General features: G+C 33.7%; 1 protein-coding gene across 3 annotated transcripts in view; it reads right to left on the minus strand.

Annotated features, from left to right (window-relative positions):
• ATG2B (autophagy related 2B) overlaps positions 1-17,314 on the minus strand; it is a 121,943-nt gene that overhangs the window by 57,818 nt on the left and 46,811 nt on the right. For all 3 annotated transcript variants that reach the window (XM_037831908.1, XM_037831907.1, XM_037831909.1), the window contains exons 6-12: positions 16,756-16,935; positions 14,417-14,513; positions 5,441-5,626; positions 4,281-4,435; positions 4,084-4,189; positions 3,126-3,387; positions 1,717-1,867 (exon numbers count right to left, since the gene is read on the minus strand). In XM_037831908.1, the coding sequence (XP_037687836.1) occupies positions 1,717-1,867; positions 3,126-3,387; positions 4,084-4,189; positions 4,281-4,435; positions 5,441-5,626; positions 14,417-14,513; positions 16,756-16,935 (1,137 nt within the window). The remainder of the gene's footprint in view (positions 1-1,716; positions 1,868-3,125; positions 3,388-4,083; positions 4,190-4,280; positions 4,436-5,440; positions 5,627-14,416; positions 14,514-16,755; positions 16,936-17,314) is intronic.

The following is a 17,314-nucleotide window of genomic DNA, read 5'->3' on the forward strand; positions in this document are numbered from 1 at the left end:
CACTCCCTGACTTTGAAGCTTATTATAAAGCCACAGTTGCCAAAACAGCATGGTACTGGCACAAAGATAGACATATAGATCAATGGAATCGAATTGAGAATTCAGAGATAGACCCTCAGATCTATGGCCGACTGATCTTTGATAAGGCCCCCAAAGTCACCGAACTGAGCCATAATGGTCTTTTCAACAAATGGGGCTGGGAGAGTTGGATATCCATATCCAAAAGAATGAAAGAGGACCCCTACCTCACCCCCTACACAAAAATTAACTCAAAATGGACCAAAGATCTCAATATAAAAGAAAGTACCATAAAACTCCTAGAAGATAATGTAGGAAAACATCTTCAAGACCTTGTATTAGGAGGCCACTTCCTAGACTTTACACCCAAAGCACAAGCAACAAAAGAGAAAATAGATAAATGGGAACTCCTCAAGCTTAGAAGTTTCTGCACCTCAAAGGAATTTCTCAAAAAGGTAAAGAGGCAGCCAACTCAATGGGAAAAAATTTTTGGAAACCATGTATCTGACAAAAGACTGATATGTTGCATATACAAAGAAATCCTACAACTCAATGACAATAGTACAGACAGCCCAATTATAAAATGGGCAAAAGATATGAAAAGACAGTTCTCTGAAGAGGAAATACAAATGGCCAAGAAACACATGAAAAAATGTTCAGCTTCACTAGCTATTAGAGAGATGCAAATTAAGACCACAATGAGATACCATCTAACACCGGTTAGAATGGCTGCCATTAAACAAACAGGAAACTACAAATGCTGGAGGGGATGTGGAGAAATTGGAACTCTTATTCATTGTTGGTGGGACTGTATAATGGTTCAGCCACTCTGGAAGTCAGTCTGGCAGTTCCTTAGAAAACTAGAGATAGAGCTACCATTCGATCCAGCGATTGCACTTCTCGGGATATACCCGGAAGATCGGAAAGCAGTGACACGAACAGATATCTGCACGCCAATGTTCATAGCAGCATTATTCACAATTGCCAAGAGATGGAAACAACCCAAATGTCCATCAACAGATGAGTGGATAAATAAAATGTGGTATATACACACGATGGAATACTACGCGGCAGTAAGAAGGAACGATCTGGTGAAACATATGACAACATGGATGAACCTTGAAGACATAATGCTGAGCGAAATAAGCCAGGCACAAAAAGAGAAATATTATATGCTACCACTAATGTGAACTTTGAAAAATGTAAAACAAATGGTTTATAATGTAGAATGTAGGGGAACTAGCAGTAGAGAGCAATTAAGGAAGGGGGAACAATAATCCAAGAAGAACAGATAAGCTATTTAACGTTCTGGGGATGCCCAGAAATGACTATGGTCTGTTAATTTCTGATGGATGTAGTAGGAACAAGTTCACTGAAATGTTGCTATAGTATGTAACTTTCTTGGGGTAAAGTAGGAACATGTTGGAAGTTAAGCAGTTATCTTAGGTTAGTTGTCTTTTTCTTACTCCCTTGCTATGGTCTCTTTGAAATGTTCTTTTATTGTATGTTTGTTTTCTTTTTAACTTTTTTTTTCATACAGTTGATTTGAAAAAAGAAGGGAAAGTTAAAAAAAAAAAAAAAAAAAAAAAAAAAAAAAATGTAAAAAAAAAAAAAAAAAACATAAAAAAAAAAAAAAAAAAAAAAAAAAGCAAGACAGATTTAAAGAATAATCCTAAAGAAAAAGTATCTACTATTTACCTCTGTATAATGAGGAGGAACAGAATGAAAATCCGTTGGAAACAGGCACTCCAAAAGCTCCATTTGCCCAATGGACATATCAGTACTGAAGTTTCGGGAAGCTGATCTTTGTCTTTGTTCATAGGATACTCTGATGCCAGTACCTATAAATCTATTATTAAAAAGTAGCATTTAAGAGTATTCATTCACTTCTAGATTAAACAATGTATCTTAAATATTCAAAGAATAGTACATAAATGTGAATAAAGTATGACAATTACCCGCCTACTTTGACAGGCTCAAGTTGTTAGCAATAACTAATATAAAATAATGGTTATTAACCAGAAAGACTGCTTCACATTTCCCATTTTCTTACATAAGATAAAGAAATTAGGTCCCCTGCTGAGAAGAAATAATCCAGGATATATATATATTTTTTCCAAAACTGCCTTTCCTTCTCCCACACTTTAAAATTTACACTGTAGTGGATAAAATCTTTCAAGTTTATAGTATATATGAAATACTTTTGTCTTTTTTTAATTCTCTAAAAGCATTATGCAATATTTTAAAAATTTTAGTCACCCCAAACCTCTAGTTTCTGTTGCTTTTGTTATATTTCCTGCTGGCAGATATCAGAAACCTTGTCAAGAATGGAAAGAATAAAAATTTTTGATGGTTTGTTTATAAATACTATGATCCTAATCTGATAAGTGCCAAACTACTTTGCATATTAATTTTTAATAAATGCCAAAAGTATTTCCTAAAAAAATTAATAGGCATCAAAACCATTGTATAAAATAGCATATCACTCAACAATTGTTATTGATCGCTTTCATGTTAATTATCTCTTAAATGGTATTTGCATGTTAACAATAGTATACTTATAAATTTAATTATCTCCACACCTATTAGGACTCAACCCATGAAAGATCATTGGATATTTGGACAGCTTTGTTTTTTGTTTTTTTTTAAGCAGAAGCTGAAAATGAAGCATCCAGAATCAGGATCAGCTGTGGTACCATTTCTTGCCCTACCTGAATCATTTCCAAGTCCCTTCCCATTAGTTCATTCTCCTCTCACTACTGCTGCCATGTCTGCTAATGCCAATGGCCATAAGAATTATTTTCAATTGGGATGATGAAAAAATGTGGTAAAAGAAACTTGATAACAACAAGGTAGGGAGCTAAAGAGAAGAGAATCTAAAAACCTCCAGATTTTCTACAATTTCTATCTGGATTGTTCTACCCTTCAAGTAACCTGAGGGATTCTATAAGCAACTTTGTAGCACTGCAAAAAAACCTCACTCACACCACTCATTTACAGATAAAATGTGAATCAGAAGAATAAATGGAGATGGGTGGATAGATGGATACAAAAGTCCATTATGTGGTTCTTTATCAAGGATCATGAATAAATACAAAAAAGCTTACCTAAGGTGATCATGTGAGCAAGCTTCTGCAAATAGTCCTCGGAAAGACTTAAAATCTTCTGCTGAAAATCTTGCTGGATCAATCTTTTCTATACAGGTAAAAAAAGCTATTGCCAAAGGTGTCAATGGATTAAGATTCAACGACGTCTCAGGTGGAGATAAAGGATCAATGTGAAGTACAGAAATTGAAAAGGTTCCCACAGCTAGTCTAAAAATAAGTTCAGGTCTGGAATCATCCACTGAAACAGATCTAGATGGGTGAGCTGAAAGACATGTGTTAAAATTATATACATAAAATTTAATTCTTAAAGACAATCCATTATATCAAAATTATTAATCATTTATTTGCTTATCAGCTTCAAAAAACAAGTGATCACACAAGAGTTTGAATAATGTTAATTAAAATAAAATAGACTGTTATCCTTCTGCATTTTATATCCAGCTTCCTTGATACCTAGAGTACAAAGGACTATGTTACAATGTACTAAGTGCATGAACAAAGCTGCTGCATTAATAAAACTGTATTGGAAAAGTCAGAGATTAACCAAAAGCTGCTCACCAAATTTTCCTTTAAATCTGTGTCTAGTTTGATTAAATTTTGCAGAGAAGAAACCTGAGATTCTCCTTCAAGGAAAGTATAAAAAGTGAAATAAAAATAGACGTTGATTGAAACTCCTAAACTGCAACATAATATGAAACTTATTTTGTACTTTTTCACTAAAAATATTTAAATTCAGAAAAAATACAATGAATGAGCAACTATTCTAAAACATTTTACAGTGGGTTGTTCAACAACTGTTTCATTTTCTCTCTGAACTTTGTTAAATGGCTAAGACAAAAAAAAATTTATGAAAGAAAACAAAAGAAACCCTAAAATGGCATTTTTTAAAAAGAAATGAAAATATTATCTTTTAAAAAATTCAGTGGAAATGAACAACTGATCTCTTATTTTTACTTACAAGTCTTCTGTAGAGATGTAGGGTGAACTAGGTTGGATGGAAATGCTGACCCTCTTACTGGTTGTTCTTTATGATGATCAAGGAAGCCTCCCCAAGTTGGCTGAAGCTATAAACGGGTTTTTTAAAAATGCATGAATAAAGGACAGATTTTGAAAGCAATTTTTCAAGAATAGAACAATAAAAATTAAATACTTTACCACAGTAGCACTCAATGGAGATCCTGCTGGGGTATTTGTATATGTACTAGTTAATGAGAGCTCAAGGTCCACATTTGGGGGATCCCCAAGGGGTGGAAGAGAAGAGAGACTATGGGACATGTCCATATCAGCCATAGAGAAGAAAACTTCTTCTTCTAGAGAGAATTAAACTCTGTCAATGGTATTATAATTCCACCAATTCAACTCTTTAAAGTAAGTTAATATAATATTTTTCCTTCAGATTGAGATATGGTAAGGTCCCAAATTTTATGTTACTTTCAATAGGGTAATTTATTTGGACCCAAAACATTAATGTTATAACAAAAATTCAACTGAATTTAGGTTTAAGCAAAAAGTTTAAGCAACCATACTGGTGAAGTTTTCTTTTTAAAATATATGGTATATTTTTAAGTGTCAAATGACAAGTAAGGAATAAAAATTTAGATTATAAAATATAAATATCTTGCAATCTCCAGTTTCATATGGATACAGCTATTTCTTTACATAAACAAAAGAGCCAATTATATTATTTAGAATTCTATTTATGTTTCAGTTCCTTCTTTCTGGAGACTAGTGCAAATAAAGTTTGTTATGGCTAAAATTCCTTGAATAGGCTTTATTTTATTAAGTTCAACATTTCATACTTAAAATTGATTCTTATTGCATATTCTGAAATACCTATAAAAGCTTGCATATTCTGAAATACCTATAAAAGCCTGCATATTCTGAAATACCTATAAAAGCAAAGTAAACTGGGTAGAAATTGTATTTACATATAATCAATGGAAAATTAAAAAAGAAAAGTTTCCTATTTAAAGGAATCTACAGTAAGTCACTATATAAGCACATACTTGGACAAAGTGAATATTAATCCCCAATTTATCTTTTAAGCAAATCTTCATTTTTGTAAAATAGACTTTCCTTAGAATACATCATCCTTTACAAAACAAAAACTATACAATCAAAAAATACTATGGCATATATGTGCCAGTTCATCACATAATGCTGGGGTAAAACCAACTTACAAATTTAAACTTTCTTATAGTATGAATCTCTGGTTCTTCCATTATTGAACTCCATTTCACAACAGTCAAAATTAAGTCTACCTTGCTCTATGATGATAATGCATGATTCTGGTATAAAGTCTTTGAGTTGCTTACCACGGCTAGAAGGTGTACGAGCCGTTTCTGTCTCATAAAAGCTTTGCTCTGAAGATACTCCCACAGACAGGGAATCTTTTCTCAAATAATACCGATTTAATTCCATCTGAATTTGATACTCATCTTCCTGCTGCATAGGTCGATTTTTTCTATCTTTATTAGATAACCCTATTTTGCTAGAATTTTCTACAAGTATATAAAAGGAAAGCAAAAAGTAATTACATTTGTAGTTTCTTAATTAAGCATCCCTCTCCCAAAACCCACTTATCCAATGCCAATAGCAACTTAATACCACAGTCAAAACAAAACCAGCACTGTTTAATATCAATCAGAAATCTAAGCAGCAACTTTTAAGCAACTAGCCAACAAGAATCACAGAATCTAATCTCTGGTAGATATGACATTAAAAACACTTAGAGATCAACATGGCGATGTAACCATCCCTTGAAAAGGCCTCCCCAGAGATTTAGTGAATAAAGGGACAAATTCCACTTGCTTTGAACTCTGGAGGACAGTAGAGACTGGAGAACAACTCTGCAAATGCTCAATTGAAGAAACAGAAAAATCTCAGGTAGGAAAAGTCCATCCCAGGCTGCCAGTCAATTCTCATTTGCCCTCCCCCTCACTTGGCCCAAGCGGATCGGGAGTCACACAGATGCAGTACTGCTCAGGTCCCTCTCACCATGGACAGAGACTGTAGACTGAATCACAGCACGAGTTAGAATTCCACCCATATCCAGGCATAGGGACCTAACCCTAGAGACCTAGGGCAGAATACAAGCCAACGAGGAGTACTGCATACACAAGGACCCTCAGCAGGTAAAAAGAGAGACCACATACATAATAGAAAGTCAGTATTTATTGTCAGTAATATTTACAGCAACCATAGGAGCCCCCTCTATAGTGTAAAAAAAATAATTGTTCTTTAAAAAAATATGAGGGAAGGACAAAATCAATGAATTTATCCTTAAGATATGGAAAATAAGATGATTAATATATGTTCAGGAATCTCTAAGAAAATGTTTTGTAGAGGACTGTCATGAAGAATTATATAATTTTCATTTGAATTGTAATCAGTACATGACTCCATATATTTTCTGTATTCTACTTGGGAATGTTCTACATGTACATATATGAAAGCCTCCTTTGTGAATTTTTTGGTTTATAAATATTTAATCAGAAGATACATTTTGAGATTTTCTTGTGTGTTTCTTTATAGGGACCCAAAGGAGAGGTCCCTATAAATACCTATCATCAGCAATAATCTTCAGTTTTGTAACTGTAAAAACTTTCATTAGTGTGAATAATTTTCTCACAGGTTTTCTAGAATGAGAATCATCCACTAAAGTGCTTTCTCTGAAAGTTAAAAAGTTATAAACCTAGTAAATAAATATATATATATGTTAATTAAATGTTTGTAGTACTCAAAACAAGTTGACTTTGGAAAACAAACTGAATTTACCCAAAGAGGGAAAACTTGAAAATAAGCAAGCATCATTGGTGGGGATAACAATTTGAACTAAGCAGTTGTTTTAAAACTATCAACATTCGGTTTCCTGAAAGTTGTTGCTAGGGCTAATAGATAGAAATGCAGTTCTAATTTTAGAGATTCTAATTTGTTCATTAAATCACTGTGCATAAAAGTTATGAAAAGTAATCTTATTTATTTTATATACTTATTCAATATGCTTTTCATAGTTCAGTGTGTTGAAAATAAGTTGGCATCTGTCTCAGTGCCTTAAAGTATTTTGAAAGTAATTTTTTCAAACTCTTTTCTGAAGGGTGAAATGCTATTCATTCAACGGATTTAGGAAATAATTTACATGTTTGTGATAAAATAGTTATATATGGATGCATTTGTCATTTTTATTTGGCAAAATCATTCAGTTTGAGAATCAACCGACATTTATTGACTTCTGTGTGCTATATACTTTAACAAATGTTACATTCGTTGAATACTCAGAAACGTAAAAATTTGATATTTTTAATACTATGTCACTTGTTTTATTTTTTAAACCATCTTTAGTGTCCTTATCTGAACTAGCACGAAGACTCCTTGGTAAGGTTTACTCCTTTGTTCTTCCCGTAAGTACAAGCCATTTAATTTAAAATTGTGCATCACATTAAATCCTCAAATAGTAGTAGTTTATTCAGTAGCGACCAATACTTAGTTCTTTGTCACTTGTTTTAAATGTATATGTTTGCTTAAGTAATTCATATTATTGTAGAAAATTATAAAATACAGATACACTAAAATGATTTTTAAGTAACCTATTCCACCATTCAAAGATAACCACTATTAACATTTTGGTTTGCATTCTTTCAGGTATTTTTTTGGTATGTTAGTCTTTTGTTTTAAATAAAAGGCATGCTTCTTGGTTGTTGTAAAAAAAAAAAAAAAAAAAGAGAGAGAGACCACAACAGAACCCCTGTCAAGAACTGTTGTGACTGTAAGAAAGGGATAAGTTTAGTTTTCATATAAAAACAGCATGGAATAAGGGAAATGGGGGCAAAACCAGTTTAAACAAGCCCTGTGATAAAGAGAAGAAAGGATCTGCCAGCCCCTTACATGAAAAAGTAACCATGGTTACTAGAATGTAAAGAGATATGAGGTAAAATCAGAGGCGGGAACTCACAGCAAAAAAAAAAAAATTTTTTTTAAACTAAATGAACTCTCTGGGATAGGCTGATCAGTTCAAAATCTCAATAATGAGCTAGTTGGCTCTCTGGGATAGGCTGTACAAATTAAAATCTCAAAAGATAAATTAGTTGGTGTTCTCGGATAGGCTGTAACCTCTGTAGTACCCAGTCAATGGGGAAACAGGAGAGGGACTTGCGAATTAGGAGTAGAAGATTCAAAGATCGCCATTCTCTTCCTCTGGCGTGCCAGCCTACCACGTTTGGCTGGACGCCCTATCTTGCAAGATTGTAAATAAATTCTTTTCTCCTCCAGAACCGAGTGAGCGTTTATTCCCTTACAGGTACCGCTTTATTTCCAACAGTGACCAATTCAGTTTCAGTTGGCTGGACCACCTAAAGGTAAAGGACTTTTCTGAAAGAACCCACCTTTCTGGATTGACTCCATCTGGCTCCCTGGGGAAGGATATCCTAACAGAAAAGAAAATCAAGGCAGGAAAGCCTTACAAAGTTGTTTTTTGTTTTTTTTTTTGTTTAAAAAAAAAACAGGGCGGGGGTATACTGTAAGATAGAATGGGTCCCAGAACTGAAGAGTATAAGGAGAACAGGGCATGCAGGGAAGGAGAGAATTTAAACACATCATAGGAGCAAAGGAAGCTCTCTCCTGGAGGTGAAACAACTGTACAAAAAGTACAATCTTAAAAATCGTACCACATACCCAGGGCAAAAATCAGATGAGGAAGAGCTGAGAAAATCTGTACAGTTAAACACAGGCTAGTCTAAAGTCTAGAATAAGTTGGATCAAGCATCAAAAAAAAAAAAACCCTTAACACAAAGTCTATTAACAATAAAATCCGATGAGAGACCAGCTCTATAAGAATTACTAAATGGAGTCCTGCAAGTTGAAAGGAAAAGACAGGGAAGAATGGCTTGGAGTAGAGTGAAGAAATGAAGATCATCAGTCAGAGTAACTAAAAGGGTAAATGTAAAACCCAATAGTACTGTATCCTCAATATACAATTCTTACTCCTTAATTCACATAAAAATCAGAATACAATTGAAAAAGAAAAAGGCATATTTCCTCATAATGGATGTGTAAAATATAAAGTGATAAAGTGGGACAAAACAACATAAAGAGGGGATACGGAGGGATATGAGAACAAAGAACATGAATGCTATTGAAGCTAATTTGGTATCTTTTCAAATTGGTACATTATAGATGTAGGTTGGGTAATATAAACCCCAGGGTAACCACAAAGAAAGTATTTTTGAAAATGTGCAGTAACAGTAACAAGAAAGGGATCAATCAGATATATCACAAAAGGTCAACTATGCAGAAAAGGAGTTTGCACTAAAGGAATTGAGGGACCAAAAAAAAAGATATATAAAACCAAAGGACAAAATGGCTGAAGTAAGTACTTCCTTTACAGTAATAACACTGAATGTTAATGGATTAAACTCCCCAGTCAAAAGACACAGGTTGGCAGAATGGATTAAAAAAAGCATGATCCAACCATATGTTGTTTACAAGGGACTCACCTTAGACTCAAAGACACAAACAGGTTAAGAGTGAAAGGATAGAAAAAGATATTCCACGCAAATAGTAACCAAAAAGAGAGCTGAGGTAGCTATACTAATATTGGATAAAAATTGACTTTAAGTCAAAAGCTGTCATAAAAGACAAAGAAAGACACCGTATATTAATAAAAGGGGCAATCCATCAAGAAGAAATAACAATCATAAATATTATGCCCCTAACCAGGGTACACCAAAATACATTAGGCAAACACTGCCAAAACTGAAGGGAGAAATAGACACCTCCACAATAATAGTTGGAGACTTCAATATACCACTTTCATCAATGGATAGAACATCTAAACAGAAGATCAATAAGAAACAGAGAACTTGAATAATACGATAACTGAACTAGACCCAACAGACATATACAGAACACTGTGCCCCAAAACAGGATGCACATTCCTCTGAAGTGCACATGAGAATTCTCCTGAACAGATCACATGCTGGGTCACAAAACAAGTCTCCATAAATTTAGAAAGACTGAAACCATACAAAGCATCTCTGGCCATAATGGAATGAAGCTGGAAATCAATTATAGACAGAGAACTGGAAGATCCACAAGTAAATGTAAGTTAAATAACACTCGAACAATCAGTGGGTCAGAGAAGAAACTGCAAGGGAAATCAGTAAATATCTTGAGACGAATAAAAATGAGAATACAACATATCAAAACTTATGGGATGCACGGAAGGCAGCGCTAAGAGGGAAATTTATAGCCCTAAACACATACATTAAAACCAAAGGAAAACATCAAATCAGAGACCTAACCTTACACCTGGAGGACCTAGAAAAAGAATAGTAAATTAATCCCAAAGCAAGCAGAAGGAAAGATATAAAGAATTAGAGCAGAAACAGAGAATAAATAGAGAATTAAAATATAATAGAACTAAAACCAAAAGTTGGTTCTTTGAAAACATCAATAAAATTGACAGATCCTTAGCTAGAGTGACCAAAAAAAAAAAAAAAAAAAAAAGATGCAATAGATAAAATTAGAAACAAGAGGGGGACATTACTGCTGAATCCACAGAAATAAAACGGATAAGAGGATACTACGAACAACTGTATGCCAAAAAATTAGATAACTCAGATGAAATGGGCAAATCCTGAAACACACAAACTACATTACTGTAGAAGAAACAGAGGACCTCAACAGACCAATTACAAGCAAAGAGTCATCAGAAATCTCACAACAAAGAAAAACCCAGGACCAGATGGCTTCACAGATGAATTCTACCAATCATTCCAAGAAGAATTAATACCAATCCTACTCAAACTCTTCCAAAAAATTGAAGAGGAGGGAACACTATCTAACTCATTCTATAAGCCCAACATCAACTTAATACCAAAGCCAGAAAAAGATACTGTGGGAAAAGAAACTAATTACAAACCAATTTCTCTTATGAATAGATGCAAATATCCTCAACAAAGTACTTGCAAGTCGAATCCAACACATCAAAAGAATTATACACCATGATCAAGTGGTTTAGCCCAGGTATGCAAGGGTGGCTCAACATAAAAAAATCAATTAAGTAATACATCAAATCAACAAAACGAAGGGAAAAAAACACATGATTACCTCAATTGAAATGCAAAAGGCACTTGACAAAATTCAGCATCCTTTCTTGATAAAAAAACACTTGGAAATATAGGAATAAAAGGAAACTTCCTCAACATGATAAAAGGTATATATGAAAAACCCACAGCTAACATCATAGTCAATGGTGGTAGACTGAAAGCTCTCCCTCTAAGATCTGGAACAAGGCAAGGATGCCCACTGTCACCACTGTTATTCAACACTGTACTGGAAGTTCCACTGGAGCAATTAGGCAAGAAAAAGAAATAAAAGGAGAGAAGTAAAACTTTCACTATTTGCAGATGACATGATCCTATATATAAAAAGTCCCAAAAAATCAACAAAGAAGCTATTAGAACTAATAACGAATTCAGCAAAGTGGTGAGGTACAAGATCAATGCAAAAAAACCACTAGTGTTTCTATACACTAGTAATGAGCAATCTGAGGAGGGAATCAAGAAAAAAATTCCATGTACAATAGTAGCTAAAAGAATGAAATATCTAGGAATAAATTTAACTGGGATGTAAAGCATGTAAGGATGTAAAGGACTTATGTAAAGAAAACTACAAATCTTTGCTAAAACAAATCAAAGAAGTCCTAAATAAATGGAAGGACATTCCATGCTCATGGACTAGAACACTAAATATTAAGATGTCAATTCTACTCAAAATGTTTTACAGAGTCAATCAATCCCCATCAAAATTCCAACAGCCTACTTCACAGACATGAAAAACCCAATTATCAAATTTACTTGGAAGGGTGAAGAGCTCCAAATAGCCAAAACCATCTTGAAAAACAATGAAGTTGGGGGACGCACACTTCCTGACTTCAAAGTTTATTACAAAACTACAGTGGCCAAAAAGCATGGTACTGGCACAAGGAAAGATACATAGACCAATGGAATCAAATTGAGAGTACAAAAATAGACCCTATATCTATGGCCAATTGATTTTTGACAAGCTGGAAAAAAATAGTCTCTTCAAAAAATGGTGCTAGGAAACAGATATCCATATGCAAAAGAATGAAGGAGGACCCTTATCTCATACCATATACAAAATATAACTCAAAACGGATCAAAGACCTAAATACTAAAACCAGGACTATAAAACCCCTAGAAGAAAATGTAGGGAAGCATCTTCAGGATCTTGTGTTAGCAATGGTTTCTTAGACTGTACACCCAAACACAAGCAATGAAAGAAAAAATAGATAAGTGCAACCTCATCAAAATCAAAAAATACTGTGCAAAGGACTTGATCACAAAAGTGATAAGACAATCTATTCAATGGGAGAAAATATTTGGAAACCACATATCTGATAAGGGTTTAATATCCAGAATATATAAAGAGATCCTACAACTCAAAAATAAAGAGACAAAAAAGAGGACAAAACACATGACGAGACATTACTCCTAAGAGAATACACAAATGACTAAAACAGACATGAGAAGATGCTCAACATCATCAGCTATTAGGTAAATGGTATCAATGAGATACCATTTTTCACACCTACTAGAATAACTACCTAAAAGAAAAAAAAAGAAAAAAAAAAAGAAAATTACAAATGTTGGAGAAAATATAGAGAAATAGGGACACTCATTCATTGCTGCTAGGAATGTAAAATGGTGCAGCCACTGTGGAAGTTTGGCAGTTCCTCAGGAAGCTAAGTTATAGGATTAGCATATGACCCAGCAATCCTGCTACCAGGTATATATCCAGAAGAACTGAAAGCAGAGATTCAAACAGATACTTGCACACCAATGTTCACAGCAGTATTATTTACAATTGCCGAAAGATGAAAGCAACCCAAGTATCCATCAACTGATGAATAGATAAACAAAATGTGGCATATACATATGACAGAATATTATTCAGGTACAAAAAGGAGTGATGAACCTTGCGGACATTATGCTGAGTGAAATAAGCCAGGCACAACACAACAAATATTGTATGACCTCACTGAGATGAACTAATTATAATAAGCAAACTCATAGAATCTAGAATATAGGTTACCAGGAGATAGACTGGGGTACAGAATAAGGAGCTGATGCTTAATTTTTACAGAATTTGTATTTAGGTTGACTGCAAACGTTTGGAAATGGATGGTGGTGATGGTAGCACATTACTGTGAGTGTAATTTAACAGGGCTGAACTACGTATGTGAATGTAGTTGAGAGGGGATGTTTTGGGTCATGTATGGTACTAGAATGAAAGCTAGAATATAAAACATGGGACTGTATAACACAGTGCACCCTGTTTTGGACAATAGACTGGGGCTAACAGAGGTTTAAGAATGTTCTTTAATAAACTGTAACAAATGTACGACACTATTACAAGGTGTTTATAATAGGGTGGTATATTGGGAGGGGGAATACACCTAATGTAAACTATGGACTAGAGTTAATAGTATTATTTCAATATTCATTCATCAGTTTTAACAAAGTCACCACACTAAAGCAAAGTGTCAACAATAGGGGGGTGTGTAAGAATGCTGTATTTTTTACATGACTTTTCTATAAACCTACAAGTTCTCTAATTAAAAATAATTATAAAAAGAAAACATTATGCTAAGTGAAAGAACCAGACACAAAGTACAACTTATTGTACGATTCCATTTATATAAAATGTAAATATAAATAAATCTGTAGAGACAGAAATAGATTAGTGGTTTATGTAGGGCTGGGAAAGGATAGAGAGATTGGGAGGTGACTGCTAAGGGTATGGGGTTTTTCTTTTTGGAGTAATGAAAATGTTCTAAAATTGACTATGGTGATGAATGCACAGCTCTGTGATTACACTAAAAGCTAATGATTGTACACTTTGGATGGATTGTATGGTATGTGAATATCTCACTAAAACTGCCTTAACATAATACATACTTTAAAATGTATGCTCTTGTGTTCAAGAATTAATACTTTGTCCGTTCTACGAAGTATTATCCCCAACCAAAAAGTAAGTCAGAAAAATTTAAAAAAAAATAAGAATGTGAAACAAATTAATATAGCACTAAATGCTAATTTGTGCCATGGTAGCACAATTCAAAAGACTCCACCAAAATTAACTATTTGGGATTCTTATTCACAATACATCTTTAATTTTACACATTCAAAAATAATAGACTTTCCAAACGTATGTTATATGTTTGTATGTTACATATTTTAATCAAATAATGAAAACAGAGTTATACTTACCTGGTCCAGCAACGGCTGCTAACATGTCCAAAAGCAAGTGTACCTGTCTTGGTGACAGGAACAGATGAATAGAGTCTATCTGTCCATCAACATCCAACTTAAAAAAAAAAAAAAAACTACTCAAATTAATACCCTTTAAAACCTTGTCACCACAAATTCTAGTATAGTTTAAACCACTGAGATGAATACTGATTCTTTAGTCTAGGATTCCCTCACCTAAGATTCTATCTACTAATTCACACAATCTAAATAAAAAGACATAAAGGCCATAAAATTTTGTTCAAAGAGGAGAAAATTCTCCTAAAAAAAATTCCATACTTCAATGTCATACTTTTTATCTCTTCAAGTCCTCCGAGTATTTGGGGTATTCAAGGAGGCCTTAAGACACAGCTTCCAAGAAAGACTATTAAGTCAGTAGCAGTATAGTGTTCACTGGCATTCAGAAAATTCAAATCATAATCCTTATAGATTGATTCAAACCAAGAGCAAACAAAATTGACTTACATAAGTTTGCCCATGGACCTTCTCTACCAACAGTGTGCCTCTCCAAATCCCTGCTATTTTCAACAAAGCCTGTTTTCTCCAGAGTATAGAAGGTGTAAGCCAGCAGAAATGCAGATAAAAGAGGGTGCCACTGTGGACTACCATTTTCTTTTCAAACTCTGCCCATTCTTTCTCCTAGACACAAAAGCTCCAGCCCATTCTCTTCCTGATTTCTGTAGAGTACACTCTGACAACAGCAATCACTATTCTCTACACCACGTTCTAAACCGCTGAATATGGCTGCTTATTTTTCAATCACCTCCTCGTGATTCAGAGATGCTAACACTTACTCCTATTATCTTTATACCATTTTGCATTTTTAAAATAATTCAATTAACAAAACACATATATATTAGAGAAAGGCTTCTTCCACAGAGGAAAAACAAATTCTTTCCAATTCTAAAAACAAGAATTACATTGTGACTTTGAGGAATGTTCATGATCTAACTAAGAATATAATACATTCTCCAACATTAAAAATCTTTATCATCACCCTTTTCTGAGTATTGAGGCTCTATGCTAGATGCTTTTAAATCTATTTCCTTTTGTTCTTATTATTTTTCCATTTTACAGATGAGGAAAAAGGTTCAAAAAGATGAAGTGATCAACACAAGCCCACATAAGAGATTCAGAGCAGGAATTTGAACTTGGGCTGGCCCAGATGGAAAGTCCTCCCTTCTTCCAGGACATGATCCCTGCTCTGCTGATAGACTGCTTCCTTTATAACTGCTAACACCCCAGATCATGAACCAGAAAGGAATTAAGGCCTGGGACAGTGGGAAAATGTGTTTCTGATTATATGCCAATTTTTTTAAAAATTGGGTTTTTTAAAAAATATTTTAGTATTGAAAGCACAACCTCGTACCTTCATCAGAATGGAGAATCAAAAGTTGACTATAGTTTGAGAGGTGACTGCTAAGGGATATGAGATTTTTCCTTTTAGAGTATTGAAAACATTCTAAAATTGATTGTCGTAATGAATGCATAACTCTGTGATTATAAAAAAGCAACTATACACTTTGGAGGGATTATATGGTGTGTGCATGTATCTCAATAAAATTGCTTTAAAAAAAGTAATGTACAGTACGGTCACTCGACATAGAGCACTGAGTAAACAAACAAATCCTGATATCTTAATTTAAGCTAAATCATAGAAATTATATAGAAAATTAGTATGCAAAGTAATAAAACAGCACTTTAGTCATTTTTAACTGTATAAATAAATGCAAGTTTACTGATTTTCCAATAGACCATTCAATATTTTCTAAGAAACAAGAACTGTCTTTATATTTACAGTGTCTTCAAAAGCTATGAGACATCATGAAAAAAAAATTTTCATAAATAATAAACCACTACAAAAATATACATAGGTAGAAAATTTTGCATTTATATAATTAAAAAACGTCTCCCTTTCCAAATCTCTTCTCCTTTAAGCTTTTTAATTTTACAGTGTTTGGAAGAGATTATTTAATGAATTCCTAGCTATCTGAACCAAGAAACCATGCCTAATACAAAAAAAAAGAAGTTTTTTGTTTTTGAATTGTGATAGTGGAGGAGGGTGAGTGTCGGAGGCAGCTCTAAAAACTGAGTTGCCGCAGTAATGGTGAAGGCAGACCTCACATGAATTTTCTGACTTAAGGACAGAGGCACCATGAGGTTAAAAATACTTACTCAGAGATGGCAGGTACCCTAATTATAGGATAAACCACACTAATCAATCAGTTGTCAGTGCATAAACTGAAGAATATTATTGTCTTATTTTGGTGTTTGGTATAGTAAAAAAAACTAATACTGACCTTAGCTCCAGGAAGTACTTCATTCTGTTTCAATGTGAGACTCAATTCCAACCTACCAAATAACCCTCCAATCTGCACTGGGTCAGAGGGTGCTACCTCTGGTAAATTTCTAGTTAGCTGTGGGTGTGGCTCATAAACAATTTTGGGGTTCCAGCTAGGTGACAGCTTTGGCTCAGTTTCCTATAATAATACAACAAGAAAAAGCAATTCTTTAGAATATTTTAATGAAAATAAATCTAAATGCAAAATATAAACATCAACTTAAAAAGAAAACATGGAAACATACAACATGCAAAACTGCATTATGTTACAATGGATAAACCAGTATCTTACAGCCAACATGAAAACACAGTAGTAGGGTAGCATTATGCATTGATTATAAAAGCAAATCATAGAAAAGGAGTTTATGAACACAGTATAATATTTATTGAAATTACAGCAATAAGAAAACTTAAACAGGCTATAATTAAGAAAACCTAATTTGTGAAATAACATAAGAAGTAAATTGTGGAGTGACCAATTTATAAAAATTTATAACCAATTTATAAAAATTTCTCTT

The sequence above is a fragment of the Choloepus didactylus genome, chromosome 4 (genome assembly GCF_015220235.1).
Source record: "Choloepus didactylus isolate mChoDid1 chromosome 4, mChoDid1.pri, whole genome shotgun sequence".
Classification (NCBI taxonomy): domain Eukaryota; kingdom Metazoa; phylum Chordata; class Mammalia; order Pilosa; family Megalonychidae; genus Choloepus; species Choloepus didactylus.